The 18,839-nt window shown below is 40.0% G+C and overlaps 1 protein-coding gene across 1 annotated transcript in view; it reads left to right on the top strand.

Annotated features, from left to right (window-relative positions):
* grm5a (glutamate receptor, metabotropic 5a) overlaps positions 1 to 18,839 on the top strand; it is a 48,350-nt gene that overhangs the window by 7,378 nt on the left and 22,133 nt on the right. The window contains exons 3-6 of the mRNA XM_017489906.3: positions 5,241 to 5,490; positions 15,127 to 15,362; positions 16,872 to 17,118; positions 18,592 to 18,760. Coding sequence (XP_017345395.1) covers positions 5,241 to 5,490; positions 15,127 to 15,362; positions 16,872 to 17,118; positions 18,592 to 18,760 — 902 coding nt within the window. The remainder of the gene's footprint in view (positions 1 to 5,240; positions 5,491 to 15,126; positions 15,363 to 16,871; positions 17,119 to 18,591; positions 18,761 to 18,839) is intronic.

Genomic DNA, 18,839 nt, shown 5'->3' with positions numbered 1-18,839 from the left:
ACAGATGTGTTGTTTATACTTTTCCCCTCTACAATTATCCTAAAATGCAATTTGTCTGTATACTAAAATTCTACTAAAATGTTCACAAATTAAACAAACAATTACATGAAAGGTGACATTTATTAAAATTATTTAAACATTTGACAGATGTAAGAATTGGAGTTGATGCATCTTCTTACAAATCTCCCTGCCATCTGGGAAGACAAGAGTCCAACTCCCTTGAATTTTAAAACCTGTAAAAGAGCACAAAGAGTGTTGGTTAGTTGTTACTCATAGCAAAATTGCTGTGGCTCAGATCCAGCCCACATAATACGTGGAATGATGGTACTTGGACAGTCTGCTCCGGTTTGCCAGATTTGGGCCACAAGCAAGCCATAACAATGCCGCATGTCAGCCAAGAACAAAACAAATAAAGCAGAACTGACCCTAATCTGGGCCACAGTTTGTTTTTATGGCCCACATTCCATTTCCTCATCTGGCCCAAATGCTGCATGGCACTTTGAAGGTCTAGTAATGTTTACCCAATCTGAGCCACAAGCAGGTCGCAGCATGGCCACATGTCAGTCAAGAACGAACCAAATAAACCATAACTATACCTTATATGGGCCAGAAAATGTGTATATATGGTAATCTCAGCCTTATACAAAATCAGGCATGTGTAATGTTTCTCCTTGTGTGTGTGCACATGCGATGCCATTAAAACTTCAGTGACTCATGGCTTGAATATCAAAGATACTACAAAAGTAAGTGAATTCTGCATCAACAATATTCAACATACTGTATTTCCTGTCTTTCTCCACTGTGCCTGTCTAAAGCAGAAATGCCCAAAAGAATATTAATAATTTTTTTTTAAAAAAAACAATGATTGTAACAATTCTCCTTTTAGCATGAGAATTTTCCTTAATAGTCTTCTTATTCCTACAAACCCTACATAATCAATCGCAGGGCAGGCCAATCCACGACTGATATGTCACATGTAGCCTCATATCCAGATTAGCCTGTACAAACTGTTTTGCATTGTCATGTAATGGCGGTTGAGGCGGAAGCAATTGCAGGTATGGCAGCTTTAATGAGAAAACAACAATCCAAAATGCAAGGCAAAGATAAAAAAAAAATAAGACAGGTAAAGGTCAGGCAATCATGCAAACAGACTGGAACAGATTTAGCAGATCATCAGAGTCAAAGAGCAAAACAGAATCAAAACCAGAGAAACAACAACAGAGACTGGCTTAGTATAGACAGAGACAATGGTAACTAAGTATATACTTTGCAAAGTCTGTATGGACAAACAGTCTCTTTAAAGCATGATTTGTATGTGTGATTGGTAACAGGTGTGTCTGATTAGTATTCTGGAGCAGGTGGTTTGTAGTTTGCAGGCTGAGGTGCATTATGGGAAACGGAGTTGCTGGTTTGTTGTGACATGACATGAATCCTACGAAAAGTAGCCCAATGATGTTGAAAAATATTCAAGGCATATTTACCATTTCAAATGTGGGCATTGTTTAGGCATACATGTAAATTAGCCAATGTCAGAATTACTGCATCTAAGCCAGACATGGACATGGACCACGTCTGTTTTATGATATTTAGGGCATGTCAAATGTGGGCCATGTTAGGTTTATACCCTGATTAACCAATGCTGACTGTGCCGTATATTTGCCAAAAGTGGCCCAAATTGTTAATAATTATTTGGGCCATATTTGCCATATCATATGTGGGCCACTTTAGGCTCACACCCACATAAGCCAGTGCTTACTGTACCGAATCTTTGCCAAAACTGGCCCAGATATGTTTTAAGATAACTGGGCCACATTTGTTGCATTATATGTGGACCAATTAGGGCTCACACCCACATTACTCAGTACCAGTTGTGCTGCATCATTATCTAAAGAGGCCTGATGCTGTTCAACAATATTTGTGCCATATTTACCATGTCAAATGTGGGACACATTAGGCTCACCTCCTGGTTAGCCAATGCTGACTATGTTGTACATTTGCAAAAAGTGGTCCAAATTTGATGTAATGTATTCAGGCAATATTTGCTGTGTCATATGTGGGCCACTTTAGGTTCACATCCAGATTCGCCAGTGATTACTGTTCCATATCTTTGTAAAAACTGGCTCAGATATGTTTTAAGATAACTGGGCCACATTCGCTACAGCATATGTGGGCCACTTTTGGTTTACACCCAGATTAGCCTTTGTCGACTGTGCCACATTTGCCAAAGGTGGCCCATATTTGTTTTGTGATATTTGGGCCATATATTCACTATCTACCACCTGGGCCACTTTAGGGTCACATCCAGATTACACATTGCTGTGACCAATGCATCTTTGCCTAAAAAGATGTGTGATTTGGGATAATTTGGCCATATTTGCTATTTTACATGTGGGCCACTTCAGGCTCATATCCATTTTGTCCAGGCCAAAAGAAGGCCAGCAGTGCCGCATCACTGCCTGAAGTGGGCCACATCTGGATACTATCTGGGTAGCTACAAAATATGGACAAATGCCTTTGGGCTTCAACTGAGAAATTGCATTACAGAATCCCAAATTATGTAAATTTGAAAATCTGACCTCCACACTCCTAATGAATAAAATTGCACTGTAGATTCACTAGGAATTCTAGATAACTTGCAAATATTTATTTTCCAGCCTTTAGTACCTCACTGCCATTTTTTTGCACAACTTAATTAAGTTAACCAACATTACAAAGATAGTGGAAATCATTACAACCTAATCCCCATCCTCTCTTTTTGTCACGTTAACCTTGTGAAGAACTTTTGGCCTCGACTATCTGCACCTGTTAACCAGCATTAACATTCACCGAAACATGAAGAAACATGGCCCTAACCTCCTAATGCTAATTACTACAGCTTGCCATGTCAAACACTTGCTAAATGTAGTTAACGTTAGTTAAAACATTAACCCACTCTCTGCATTACATCATGGAGAATAGCTATAATGCTAGGTTATCGTTAACTTTCAAAAAGGGAATGGGAATATATAACATTAACACGAGCTGTATGCTAAAGTAATGTTAGCAACTCAGGTGAGCATCTAGGTTAGCATCACTCATCCCTACTGTGATTGGTGACAACATCTAGCTAGCTAACCCAAACTCGGAGCCTCAGATAAGATGCAGACACAGAGAATTATACAATAACTTCAGTCCATATTTCACAGCCAACATAAACATATGACACTAGTAGTATAACGCCAACACTGAGGAAGCAGAACATGATATTCACTTTTGAAGCCATTGTGATAGGTAAAGTTAATTATCACTTACCGAGTTACTGTTTTCCAATCAACACATTTCAGAGAGCTCCCTGCCTAAATATCACAAACTCAGTCAGCCTTTTGTAACAGCATTAACACCAACTTAACTGTGGTGAGTTGGGGGGGTGGTTAGTTGTCGATGGTGAAAGTGACCGTGACAGCACCACAGAAAATGTAGCAAGAACTTGAGAGCCAGCCAGACTGCCACAGACAAATTCTGAGTGTCTGGGGTTGAGACACCGGCTGAACCTACTTCTGACATTTCTTTAATTCCAGGGGATTACTGCCGCAGCTGCAATTAACGTCCAAGCATGCGAGCAAGAGCTGGAACTGCCCATAGTAGCCTACCTAAGCTGATAAATCATGATAATATCTGTCACACATTGGGGTACAAGGGTGGCTAGCTTTCCCACTGCCTCTAGCATGACTGCGATATATTGTATTGTAAATTTGTTGCCATTAGCTTGGCTGGCTAAGGCATGAAATCACAAAAATGGTTTCAAAAGCTGAGAGAACTGTTTTCTAACAAGTGGTCCTGGTATGTAACATAACTTCTCACTGCCAGGTTTGACATTTCAATGAACTCTGTCACCGAGGGATCAATAGATGCTGATTGGTGTGATCTCTTCAATCTAAGTAGCAATAATTATGTCCCTATGTGTGCCATGCATATAAACCAGAATATAGGCAATGCACTTGTATTCAGTTTTTGGGTCTTTTGGGCCCTATGGTGGAGCAACTGTGAACAGCTGCATGTTACAATATCAGGTATGTGGTCAGGCCCACCTTTTAGTTAGCACACACCACAAGCTCTTTGGAAATTAGGTTCACTGTTGTTTAACAGTGAGCTAGGAAATGTCCCCTAGATGTGGCTAGAGACATAGCACACTTGGAGAGAACTTATGACTGTTTTACTGGCACAGAATCAAATCTAATTCCAAATCTAATCTTATGCCATGTCAGCCTCTGCATTGCTGGGTAATTAATCTCCAGACTGAGGATTTCTCTGCATGGTCAGTGCCAAGAAAGCTGACGCATCACTGGTGTCCATCCCTTCTAGGAATCCTAAACCTTGGCTGCACAATCATGAATCCTGTAGAATGGCTCATTCTAAAATTGCTTAAATCCGAAGCCAGAACCTTTTTAGCCAAATTGTTTATGGCCAAACCCATTTACAGCTAACAGCCTCCCCGGTGTGTGGCTCCCAGATCATAGTTTACTCCAAATTTGGGTCTAGAACTGCTAAATGAACATTCATGCATATTCTGTGTGACTGGGCCATCCGTCTCAACTACTCCCTTTCTGACATGATCAATGATGAGGCATTAAATAAGTCCATCCCCAGCTTCCAGCAAGCCAAGACATTGTCCACATAAGCATGAAGCCTTTACACACTTTACATCCTTTTTGAAGCTACGCTATGAATAGTGGAAATCTGAAATTCCATGATTCACCATTAAGAGTGCTATTCCAAGGCAAAAAACAAAACAAAACAGTGTTACCCAGTTGGCTAACTGTAACTGTATGAATTACTGAGTGAAGACCAGAGAATGAACGAAGATTAGACAATTAAGCAGAGACTGATGATCCCACAACAAATTAGCTGTGGAGTAGGAGTAGTTGACAAAGTAGCGAGGGTAACCTTGCTTGACATTGATACAGGAAGAAACTAATTCCGGACTTCATTCTATGATGTAATTTTAAGGTTACGTGACTTTGTGGTAATGGTCACATGCACACAAGGTTTAATAAAAAAAAATATAAATATTACTAAATTCTAAGGTAGGGATTACATAAATTTTAGATCTGTTGGTAGAATATCAGCAGATCATACAGTAGTCTGTGACTTTAGACCACATTAGGGTATTTGATTTCGTTAATGGGAAAGTTCTGGAGTAAAGAAGCATGCTTATGTTCACATGCAACAGCTTGTTAATAAAGTCATTTCTTAATCTTCAGGAAACTATGGTGAGAGTGGAATGGAGGCATTCAAAGAGATGGCAGCCAAGGAGGGCATCTGTATTGCACATTCAGATAAGATCTACAGTAACGCCGGAGACCAGAGCTTCGACCGGCTGTTGGAAAAACTGCGCAGTCACCTGCCCAAAGCACGTGTGGTGGCATGCTTCTGTGAAGGAATGACTGTGCGTGGCATTCTTAAAGCCATGAGACGACGTCGGCTAGTGGGAGAGTTCCTTTTGGTTGGCAGGTAATTCTTTCTCAAGTACCTACAGTTTATTCATTCTGCGGTGACATATTAGCTGATGTACAGTATTAAATCAATCTGGATATATACGTTGACATTTAAATACATACAATATGATATTTTTTCAATATATTAAGCTGGTGTTCATGATTCCGATATTGATTGACCTTGCTGTGTTTGAGAAAACTCATTTGCTCACCCAGCAGTATCACTCACTGGATTGACTGCCATCATCAGTTAGTTATAAAATCTATGGTAGTTTACTCATCCCATAAGTGAGAAAAGGTTAATTTCTTATGGCAGATCCACGTGAACAGTGTTTTAAGAATTTGTGCCCAGGGGCCTTCTCTAATGTGAAAATCTAATGTGATGTTCATAATATTATTTAAACAGGGGGACTTTTAATTCCATTTCAATTTACTTCAAATGTGACACCACAATTGTGTATCATTAGATTTTGTGCCATTTCAGTCTTTGCTGTCCTTTTAACTATTACTTGGGGAGAAATAATGCATAAACTCCCAGGATAAGCTGTGACTGTGACTTTAAACCAGAAGAGTCCCAGATGCAAACCTTGTTGTATCTGTTAAAAAACACTGGACACTGAGAACCACTTATAGCTGATGCAAAGCATTTGATTAGTATTTATTTATCAGTTTATTTTATAGACAATACTGTAATGAACACATGGTAATAATACTCACATGCTAATAACTCCTGATATTTGTACATACAAATTGTTAACATAGTCTGCAGACTGAATTGAAAGTTATTACACTTTCATAATTGTTCCTAAACAAGACATTTTCCCTAAAAAAAAAAAAAATATATATATATATATATATATATATATATATATATATATATATATATATATATATATATATATATATATATATATATATATATTATAACATTTAACAATATAGTCAGTCTCTCTCTCTCTCTCTCTCTCTCTCTCTCTCTCTCTCTCTCTCTCTCTCTCTCTCACACACACACACACACACACACCCCTAACCTTGACTTCTGAAACCTTTCTTTCTTTCTGTCTTTTTTTTTTTTTTTAAATAAAAATGGCAGGTTATGTATGTATGTATGTATGTACGGATGTATGGATGGATTCATTTTTTGGAGGGGTAGATAAGGTGAAATAAAGAAATAGTTTTCCAGTTAGCACTATCAAATAATTCTATCCTCACTCACTCACTTACTCACCGCTTTATCCAGAGTCTCACTGGTTTCAGATCGCTACCCAGGAACACTGCGGGTGAGTGGGAATACCTTCCTTTTTGGAAAAAATGGATAAATAAACATTTTTGCAATCAAGGAATGTCTTAAGTCTAAGATTAATAGATATCACCAGATGGTGAGAATCTTCACTGGAGATATTCCGCCAGACATGTAATACATACATTTTCTACCCAGAGAGAAGGTCAATTCTTAGGCATGTACTCATTGCATTATTTAAAGAGCTTCTTCTATTCAACTACAGGAATTTTCACAAACAGGAAACTGTAAAGTTAAAAAGGCTTGTCATTGTTTGTCACTGGACCTATAGTGGTATGGCAGACTGTTGTCATCATATTATATGCTAACAGTGTGAATATACCCTTATTCAGATTTGTTTTTGCTTCCTACTCAAATTATGTCATGCATGCGTGGGAGCAGAGAAATATGTATCTCCTATGCCACTGATGTCCCATGACTCTTCATTTGTCAGAGGATGTGTGATCCCTTTGATCCCTGGCAAGCTGCAATGGTGTTAACCGCTCATCTACATAAACACATGCAGGTGGCTGTAGAAATATAATTCAACAGAATAAAATCTGAGCACTTTCTGCACCAAATCTCCAAACAAATTAGAAAAACATAGGGTAATATAAGAAAATTATATTTATGATATGTCCAATACAGTATGTTTGTAGAATGATTTCTGTTAGCATTCAATTGGGGTTGTTTTCTGCATTGCTTTGTTTTTCATTGTTTACTATAAAACATGTTAATGGACAGCTTGATGTGCTCATTAATGCCTTTTGTCTCATGATCAAAATGGGACTTTAAGATCTCATTCAAATTCATCATCACTGCTCTCAGAGAGAGGCATTGTGGCATACGAGAAAAGCCCAAAAGTTGTTTAATTTATGTAGAGTGTGTATTTTAAAGGGTGTCTATTTTAGAAAATGGTGTCATGGATGTTATCCAGACAGCCTGGTGTGACGTAGCAAAGCTTCCATGCATGTGGAGGTGTGTGTACAACAGTCTGTGATGCAGGCTCCAGGCAAATGCTAGGCAGACAAGCACTGATTTTCTGCCAACATTTCTACCTTGCATGTTGGCTTTTATAGAAAGTGGCAGAAAAGATATTAAATTTGGCCAGTTTTTCAATGCTCAATGCTTTTAATTCAGTCCTGCAGGGGACTGTTTTCTGGGAAGGGCATAAGACAATATTTGGAACATATTCCATGGCCACTGAATTTTGTTTACAGACTTTTTTTTCTTCCTTTCATAACAAAGCATACTGCAAATTTTCAAATGAAAATGAAAACATTTAATATTCTCAATGTAAATCTAAACACACGGGCCTATTTATGTATTCACTAGCTGCACTACCTCTGTATTATTTGCTGTTTCAGTATACTGATGTTTGTGGTACAATATAACATTTCATTCAAGCAAATCAAAAGCCATTTAGATGTCTATTTTAACTACAGTTGTACAAATTATCTCCTGCTTATCACTTGTTGAACTGATGATTGTGCCTATAATTAACTAAAATAAGTGCACAAATGTGATTAGTCATGTTCAGGTCTCTTTCCAACAACAATAGTTTATGAAAACAAAAAGGCTTAAATCCACCCTCACTGCTCCTAGAATAAATTTTTAAAAGCCTACTTTAAACACCTATTACAACTGGGTGCATTTCAGTTATCAACTAATGAGTAGTATTTTAGTTTTCAGTCATCTGTCTATCATGAATCAGGAAGGTAATATTTTATTTTTTGTTAGCTGTTATGCAAAGAGTGCCATCAAATTGTATAGCACAAAGCTATATACAATCTCATAAGAGGTCATTTTAGAATAACGTGCAAGCCTTATGCAGCAAATGTTTTAAATGTTTTAGTCAAAATTGCTCAAATACACTTTAATGTAGATATCATAAAATTCAGTTATTTTTTTTTTGTATACCATATATCATATATCAACAGTAGACATTGTTACAAAGCAGCTTTATAGAAATCCAGACGTATGTTTATATTTAGATCCCTGATGAGCAAGCCAGATGCGACAGCAACAAGAAAAACTCTGAGACGACATGATGAAGAAAATCAAAAGGGAATCCATTTAATTCTGGGTGACACCAGATAGATGAAATTATATCATTGTTCTTTCACAATTGTATACTATAAGTATATGTCAAAAAGTACTAAGTGTATCGAAAGGATCTAATAATAATGCAGATAATGTAGATGTTCAACCATGCAAAAGTGAATTTGAATTCAAGAACTGATTATCTACCTTTATTAGTCTAGTGTAATTCGAATCTACAGCTTTCTCCCTTTGTGTTCAAGATTGTAAGGAAAATATATATTTTTAAAAATGTACCTTAATGTATTAAGCTACATTGGCTTGGGTCCTGTGCAGGATCTTTTTTATAACAGTAGCAGTCGGGAATTTTGAAGAAAGCTGACCCAACGGGTCATTGTGTGGGCTATTGCAGAGCTTACTAGCACACTGTGCTGTAGTGTTTCAAGCTCGCCGTTAACACTGCCTTCAATATATTTGCTCACATCGCTTTTGGCTCCAAGGACGAGTTATGAAAGCCTCTCCTTCCTTAGCGAGAGAACAGAAGTGATACAAAGACCTCCCACGCTCTGAGTTGTGTAACACCAGAGCTGTAAAGCTTGGAAGTGTTTAAAAAGGCAGAATGAACACAAAATAGTTTTGTGCATATTTGAAAGAGTAGGAAAGCCACAGCCACACAGCCTCAGCCTCACCTCTGGATTTCAAGAGAATGATAGAGATAGTCAGGAAGTCACAACATCCGCCTCACCCTCTAAAGTGCAGCTAGGATAAAATTATATGGTAGAGTTGCAAAACTCAAAGAGGGGGAGAGATGCCTTGCATCTGTACAGATATGTACAGATATCCTTTTTACTAATAGATACAGATGCATGTTGGGTGACTCACTAACATATTACACTGATCAAAGAGATCACTGGCATAATTTAGAGAGCCAAACCCTAGTTTCACCAGATAAATTACTGATATATTACCCATTTCACATTTGGGTTGCTGTGTGTGTGTGTGCCAAAAATTTCCCCAAAAATTTGTGCCAAAAATTTCTGTGTGCAGTATGGTTCTACATCTCACAGTCTGTCCTTTTGTTCACGTTACCATGTGCTTCTTTCTGTTTTGTCTCCAATCCTGTCCTGTCTTGATTAGTTTGTCTATTTCTAAAGTCCCGTTCCTCTGTCTCACTTTGTCTTATCATGTATTTAGTATTATTAAGATTGACCCTTGATTTTCAATTTTACTATTCTGTGTTTTTGGTTTTGACGTGTTTTCATTTTTGATCATGGATATTCCTTGTTTGATACTACCTGCCTGTCCTTGCCTTATGCTATAGAGCAGAGGTTCTCAAACTTTTGTAACTAAAGCCCCCCCCCCCCCCCCCCCCCCCCCCCCCAGCCTCCCCTATCATGTGGCATGCCTCCTTCCCCCATATTGGAGGAGACCAGGTATAATGATCATTTATTCTATATAAAACCTGTCTATATATAACCTAATCTATAATCTGTTTTTGATAGATAGATAGATGGATGGATGGATGGATGGATGGATGGATAGATAGATTTTGCTTTTGTGTTTTAGTACTTTTTAAATTACTTTTCATAACTTTTACGATTTTTTAAAATAACTTTTATAAAACTATATAACAGTCAGCTATGGAACATAAATTATCAAAAATGTTTCTGAACACTATAAATACTTGAAACAAGATAACTAAGCTGTAATAACGTGTACAATTTTACGTGTAAAACAATTTGCATTCCATTCATCTTGCGTTCTAAAAACGTTCACATATGAAATATGTAAATTGGGAGGAAGGGCGCATTTCGTTAGCCATGGCATTGTTAAATCTCCGGCTCTCGGCCACTCAATGAACAGAGCAGATGTAGAGAGAAGTGTGAGTGCAGTGGGAAAGCAAGACTTTGTGCTTGCAGGACAGTAATGGCAACATTTGGAAAGCTGCTAAGGTTTGTCCAAAAAGCCGCTAGATTTGTCATTAGGCACTTTTTTTTTTTTTTTTTTGCAATAAAGTCGCTAAAGGGGTCTGAAAAGTCACTAAGTTGGCAACACTGGTCTGCACTGACAGCTAGATAAAAGGCAGGCTAAGCTCCGCCTCTCCCCAGCAAAAAGACAAATACAGAGGGAGAGGGAACGCGAGGTTTTTCATTTATGCACATTCTATTTGAAAAGCAATAAAATACCCCGAGTACCCAAATGATGCCCTGTCTGTGTTTATTTCTTGAAAAAAATTTGTGCCCCCCCTTCCAGTCTCTCAGTGCCACTCCCAGGGGCTAGAACCACTGCTATAGAGAAATAAAGCTATGGTTATTAAATCTGTCCATAAATTATATATATATATATATATATATATATATATATATATATATATATATATATATATATATATATATATATATATATATATATAACTAGTTTCCTCCTCTCACTAACATTTTACGTTGGGGAATCGTGAAACAATTTTTGGTTATTCCTGTTTGGGGCACTGCTGTTTATATTCCTTTCAAAGGGAACTCAAAATCAAGTAAGCTTCATGCTGTGGGAAGTACCTTCATGTGTGGCCAGTATCTGATGTCTGTGTGAAAGCCATAGGCCTGCTGTGGCATTTCGTGTGTTGCGTGATAATAAAATGGCACCTGTAAACCAAGTCTTATTATCTTCAGCAAAAGACCGCATGTTGGTTGTCATCTTGCTTTTCTATCCCTCACCTCTTTGCATGTATGAGTCAGAGAGAATTCAGGAAGTATGTTACTCCATCCTCCCGTTTTATTTCGGGGACGGACGGACACACTTTCTGTGTGAAGTGTTTGGGGGTGGAGCATGCTGTAGCAGCCTTTGAGGGGGCTGACTGAACACATTGTGAACACTTCACAATTAGGCAGCTCTGCTCTCCTCTCGCTCGCTTCTTGGCCAAAGGAATTTGAATTTCAGAGCCCCATGGCTATGGGCCGGTCGCTGCTGAGGCAGTCAGACTCAGGTCCTGGGGATCCCATATAGATCTGGAGGATGAACCGGAGATGAGTGCTACTTTATCTCTTGCTCCGGATCTGACTGTCTGTTTTTGGGTTTTGGAGCTGCTGTCACGACTCCTCCTCCTGGGATGGAGAGTCAACCCACCACTGGGAACTAGTGCACCAAAAATGGAGAGCAGCTCTCAAACATATAAAGACCTGCTAGAAGTGATCATTAGGGCTGTAGAAAAGTTGAATTTAGACACCGCAGAAAACTCCCATTTTTTCCTGAAGTGCCTGATGAACTATCGCACTTCTGGGGAAACCATACCCCAGCCTTATTTATAAGCTCACAATGTTGGATTATTTGGCCATCATGGGGAATGAACAGCATGGGTATTTAGCTATGCCAAAGGTGGAGGAGGCGCTTGTAAGGTACCTCTCTTCATCAATAGCAGGGAATTTAGGGGGTGGTCTAAACAAAGGTGGTTGGTTGGCAAAGCTCATGCAGCAGCGGGTCTCACGTGTGGATCACTGTATAAAATGGCAGTGTTACAGGCCTACCAAGCAGACCTGCTGAATGAGCTTGACAGATGGGAGGGAATTGGGCCCGAGGCAGTGGTGGAGCTTCGCCACGCCACGAGTTTGTCCCTTCAGTAAAGGCAGAGAGGCATCTATGGCTCAACCTCTCAGGAATGGGGGATAAGGATAAGGTCTCCCTGCTGGATGAAACTGTTGAACCTTCTGGCCTGTTCAGCGGTGCAGTTAACACCATCGCGACAGGTTTTTGTGAGGCGAAACAGCAATCACCGGCGTTCAGCCAGTTCCTTCCCATCTTGTCGAGTTTGTGCCAGCACAAGTGTGCAGAAGACAGAATATGAGTGTGCTGGCCCACCTCCTCCCGCAGAAAGTCAGGAGGACCAGGCAGCCACAGTCACGGCTGTTAGAAAGCCCAATATAACAATGGTCATTAATGACAAGCAGGTAAAGAAGGAGTGTCCTTATGAGCCGCAGAGGAAGGTATCAGGGGACATAAGGTTGTTAGGGCAGTTAACCCACAGTATTACTGTAGGGCCCCCCCCAGCCAATATTGCCCCAAGTTTTCAGTCCCCTCTAGTCAGCAAGCTGTCACAAGGCAAGCAAAACCTGATGCTTTGCCTCTGACAGAATGTGGAAAAGTTAACATCACTAATGACCACCTAGCAGTATGGAAACTACTGCTAAATGTGTCTACATGGGCTCTGTCCACCATAGAAAAGGGTTACTGGGTCCAGGTCAGAGCTCATCTCCCCAACCCCCCCGGTTCAGAGGTGTACTCACCACAGTATTCAGCACAGTGCAGAGCCCTAGCACAGGAATAAGCGCCCTCTTCAACAAAGGGGCCATAGAACATGTACACCTTCCTATGAGGGTAGGAGGTTTTTAGAGCCGTTAATTACTGGTCTGCATGTTAATTACTGGTCAGAAGGAAGTATGCAGCCAATTTTATATCCTCGTCATCTGAAACGTACTCTTTGAACATACGGTTTCAAAAGGTTCAAACGTATTGTTTCACAGATTCAGTTCAAGGACTGGATTGTGACAATAGGCCTTAAAGACGCATATTTCCACATAGAAATATTGCCCAATCAGAGGAAGTTCCTGAGATACACGATTGGAGGGAACTGGTACCAATCTCAGGTTCTTCCCTTCGGGCTAGCTTTATCTCCCTCGCACCTTTGCAGCAGCCTTGTAGTAAACTACCTGGACAGCTGGTTAATTCTAGTGCAATCCAGGGAGTTGGCGATTCAACATCAAGATGTTCTCACCCAAATGAGTAGCTTGGGGCTCAGGTTGAACCCAGGAAAAGCATGCTGTCTCCAGTTGTCTCCGGACAACTTTTCTTAGGGTTATATGAGGTTCGGCCATGCAGAAGCGGATGTGTTCGCCTCAGAGGAGACAACACACTGCCTGCTGCAGTTCTTCCTCACTCCTCCAGCACTGTTGGGGTTGGAAACCATGGTACACATGTGGCCGAGGTCACATCTGTACGCCTTTCCCCCGATCGCTCTGCTCACACAAGTTCTAGCAAGAGTTTGCAAAGACCGTCTACGTCTGATGCTAGTAGCACCTTATTGACCGGCTCGAATATGGTTCTTGGAGATAATATCCCTGCTAGATGGCACTCCCTGGGAGCTTCCCATTCACAGGGATCTACTGTCTCAAGGCAGAAGATTGATTTATCACCATTGGCCAGAACTATGGAAACTGTGGGTCTGGCCCATGAGGGGCACCAGCTTCTGATACTAAAAGTAGCTCTTCTGCTGGCCCTAACATCTCTCAAGTGAGTAGGAGATCTACAAGCTCTCTCTGTTGCCCCTTCTTGCCTTGACTTTGCCCTGGGATTAGTGAAGCCTTCCTATATCCTAGGCCAGATTATATTCCTAAAGTGCCTACGTTTGCTGCCCAGCTGGTAATGTTGCAGGCTTTATGACCTCCTCGGTTCCTCACACCAGAACAAGAGAATTTGCCACTATTATGTCCAGTAAGGGCTCTCTGCACTTACCTCCACTGCTCTGGCCAGTGGTGGAGAAGTTGCTGGTCTGCTTTGGCAGTGACAGTAGAGGTGATGCTGGGTCAAAACAGCGCATGTCCAATTGAATAGTGGAGACAATCTCAATCACTTATGAGGCGCACAGTCTCACTATACCTCTGGGCATAAGAGCTCATTCCATTAGGGGGGTCACCTCCTCGAAGGCTTTATTCAAAGGGGAACCCTTACAGGATGTGTGTGCTGTGGTGGGGTGGTCTATGCCACACAAATTTATTCGATATTACAGTTTGGATATGAATTCCACCCCGGGCTTGAGTGTCTTGCAGTGACCCTCAGGCTTGGATCCTTTGAACAGGCCATACCCTCAGTATGACAGAGTGGGTATACTCTGTTGTTCCCACAGTGTGAAACTCACGTAATGTTGAGTTCCCTTTGAAAGGGAACATCTGGGTTACGCATGTAACCCTGTTCCCTGAGAAGGGAACGAGATATTGTGTAGCTTTGCTCATGCTCATGCCTGTGAATCACATCCTCGCTTCGCTTAATAGAGACTGATGACATGGTTTACAGGTGCCGTTTTTTAAGTATGCCGTGAGAAAGACCACATCACCTGACCACAGCAGGCCTATAAATAGGCATGATTTCACACAGATTTCAGATACCGGTCACGTGCGACAGCACTTCCCACAGCGTGAAGCTCACGCAACGTCTCGTTCCCTTCTGAGGGAACAGGGTTACATGCGTAACCCAGACATTTTTATGTGAACCTCAACTCCTGTTGTCATAGCTTTTAATTTCTCTGCTATCACGCTCCTTGTTACTGCTATTCTCTGTTCCTCTTTGCAGTGATGGCTGGGCCGATCGCTATGATGTGACAGATGGCTATCAGAGAGAGGCTGCTGGAGGCATCACTATCAAACTGCAATCTGCTTATGTCACCTGGTTTGATGATTACTACCTGAACCTGCAGCCTGACACAAACCAGCGTAACCCTTGGTTCCTTGAATTCTGGCAACATCGCTTTCAATGCCGACTCAAGGGCCACACGCAGGAGAACACAAAATTCAACCGCACCTGCACCAGTGAGTGTAGCTTAAATATTAGAGTTAAATTTCTTTTAAGCTTTTACACCCTCAATTCCAAAAAAGTTGGAACAGTATGGAAAATGCTAATAAAAACAAAGAGGAGTGATTTGTAAAATGTACTTTTACTTATAAAGACAAGGTATTTTATGTTTCACCTAATCAACTGCATAGTTTTTTGAAGGTAAATGTTTGATGCATGCAACAGATTCCAAAAAAGTTGGACCAGGGGTAATTTAGGACTAATAGTGACGTGACAAGTTGAAAGAAGCAGAATATGTGAAACAGGTGAGGCAATCATCTAATCATTGTATATAAGGAGCCTCCTAAAAAGGCCTAGTCCTTCAAGAGCAAGGATGGGTCGAGGTTTGTCAGTCTGCCAACAGTTGTGTCAGCGAATAATTCAACACTTTGAGAACAACATTCCCCAAAGACAAATTGGTAGGATTTTGATTCAAGAAATCCAGTCAAATCTCGGTGCATAAAGGGCAAGGCCGAAAACCACTTCTGAGTTATCTCCTATCCCTCAGACGTCGCTGTCTTAAAAACTGTCATGAGTCTGTAAAGGATATCCTGACATTGGCTCGGGAATATTTTGGTAAACCTTTGTCAGTCAACACCATTTGCTGCTGCATCTACAGATGCAAGCTAAGGCTTTACTATACAAATAAGAAGCCATACATCAACACTGTCCAAAAGCACCGCCGACACCTCTGGGCTCAGTTTCATCTGAAATGGACAGTAGCACCATGGAATCACGTTTTGTGGTCCGACGAGTCAACAATTCAAATAGTTTTTGGACAAAACAGCAGTCGTGTTCTCCAAGCCAAGGAGGAAAAGGACCATCCAAGCTGTTATCAGCGTCAGGTCCAAAAGTTAGTGTCTGTCATGGTATGGGGGTGTGTCAGTGCCCATGGCATGGGTAACTTGCACATCTGTGAGGCACCGTAAATGCAGAAAGGTATATACACATTTTGCAGCAACATATGCTACCATCAAGAGCAGGACAATGCCAAACCACATTCTGCCCGGATTACAGGTGCATGGTTGCTAGCCTGGCCTTAAAGCAAAGCTGATGTTGCAAAGTGGTAAACAGTCGACTGCCCCAACTGTATTGGAGTGTGGTGCCGTCATCAGATTTGAAATGAGTGGATATTTTCAAAAATAATTTAAATTCACAAAGTGAAACATCAAATAATGTGTTAATAATGTGTTTTCAATATAGTACAAGGTGAATTGAATTTTCACTCTTTTGGTTTGTTTGTTGCATTTTCCATACTGTCCCAACTTTTTCGTAATTGGGGTTGTACATAGTTCCTTCTTTTAAATACATAAATCTTATATTACATTAATAATTGTGTGTGTGTTTTTTCCAAGTATCTAATTATCTATAATTTCCATCCTGTAAAAACGAAAGTACATCTTAGACAAATTATGCATTTATCCCATTTCACCCTATACTGTTTGTTAAGTACAATCTGTGTTAAATGACTACATCTAACATTTCAGAGAAAGAGTCTCTCCGGCTCCACTATGCTCAGGACACTAAGATGGGCTTTGTCATCAATGCCATCTACAGCATGGCTTACGGTCTACACACCATGCAGAAAGTAGTGTGTCCTGGCTATGTTGGTCTGTGTGATGCAATGAGGCCCATTGATGGCCGTAAGCTTCTCGACTTCCTCATGAGGACCAATTTCACTGGAGTATCAGGAGAGGTGGTGCTATTTGACGAGAATGGAGATTCTCCAGGGAGGTAGGAGCAAAGGTTCACAGAAATGTTAACGTAGAGATGTATTTATGAAAAAACATTCTCCAAGAGTGGCCTGATGACTATGATGAATTTTATTGTCATTTCTTTGTGGTCATGGTGCAATGTGTGTGTGTGCATTGTGGACATTTTCACTTATGGGTGTACTCAGTTTTGTCTCCAGTGGTTTAGACATTAATGGCTGTATTAAGTTATTTTGAGGAGACAGCAAATTTACACTGTTACACAAGCTCACTACTTTACACTGTAGCAAAGTGTAATTTCTTCGGTGTTGTCACATGAAAAGATATAATCAAATATTTACAGTGAGGGGTGTACTCACTTTTGTGAGATACTTTGTATAATATATATATATATATATATATATATATATATATATATATATATATATATATATATATATGAGAGAGAGAGAGAGAGAGAGAGAGAGAGAGAGAGAGAGAGATTAACCCTTTAGAATTTTTTACGTCATCTTCAGATTTGCACACAAGTCCTGAAAGTAGAGAACCCAATTAAACAAATGATTTACAAGTCAAAACAAAAATATTATACTTTGTCTTTTATATTTTTAGGAAAATTATCCAATATTACATATCTGTGATTGGCAAAAGTATGTGAACTTCTGGGATTAGCCGTTAATTTTAAGGTGAAATTTGAGTCAGGAGTTTTCAATCAATAGGATAACAATCAGGTGTGAGTGAGCACCCTGTTTTGTTTTTGTTTTTTTTAAAGAACAGGGATCTATCAGAGTCTGATCTTCACAACACATGTGTGTGGAAGTGTATCATGGCACAAACAAAGGAGATTTCTGAGGATTTAAGAGTTGTTGCTGCTCATCAGTCTGGAAAAGTTTCAAAACCATCTCTAAAAAATTCAGACTCCACCAATCCACAGTCAGACAGATTGTGTACAAATGGAGGAAATTCAAGACAATTGTTATCCTCCCCAGAAGTGGCCAACCAACAAAGATCACTCCAAGAGCAAGACATGTAATAGTCTGTGTGGTCACAAAGAAACCAAGGTTAACTTCTAAGCAAGTAAAAGTCTCTCTCACATTGGCTAATGTTAATGTTCATGAGTCCACCATCAGGAAAACACTGAAAAACAGTGGTGTGCATTTCACAGTTGCAAAGAGAACGCCACTAATCTACAACAATAATACTGGTATCTGTCTGCAGTTTGCTAAAGATCACGTGGACAAGCCAGAAGGCTATTGGAAAAATGTTTTGTGGATAATATGAGACCAAAATTTGTTTAAATAAGTTATGATAGGAGAAAGGAAAGCATTTTATCTCACTATATCTACTTTTAGGACTTGTGTGAAAATCTGATGTTTTAGATCATATTTATGCAGAAATATAGAAAATTCTGAAGGGATCACAAACGTTAAAAACACCAGGTGTATTTGTGAATATACAGTAAATCTACAGCAATCGTGTGTGTGTGTGTGCTGTTCAGATATGAAATCATGAACTTCAAACAGATGAGTGAAGAAGACTACAGCTACATTCATGTTGGCAGCTGGGACAACAGTGGGCTAAAGATGGACGATGATGAGATCTGGGCCAACAGCAGTGCGATCATTCACTCAGTCTGCAGTGACCCCTGTGAAAGGGCTCAGATTAAGGTGAGAATTATTGTGTCATAAAAGTAATGAAATGAAAAATAAATGAAAATGATCTGAAGTTATGACATGAAAGGAAATT

The sequence above is a fragment of the Ictalurus punctatus genome, chromosome 16, assembly GCF_001660625.3.
Source record: "Ictalurus punctatus breed USDA103 chromosome 16, Coco_2.0, whole genome shotgun sequence".
Lineage (NCBI taxonomy): Eukaryota > Metazoa > Chordata > Actinopteri > Siluriformes > Ictaluridae > Ictalurus > Ictalurus punctatus.
Note: the sequence above shows the minus strand (reverse complement) of the source record. Positions and strands in the feature narration are given on the sequence as shown.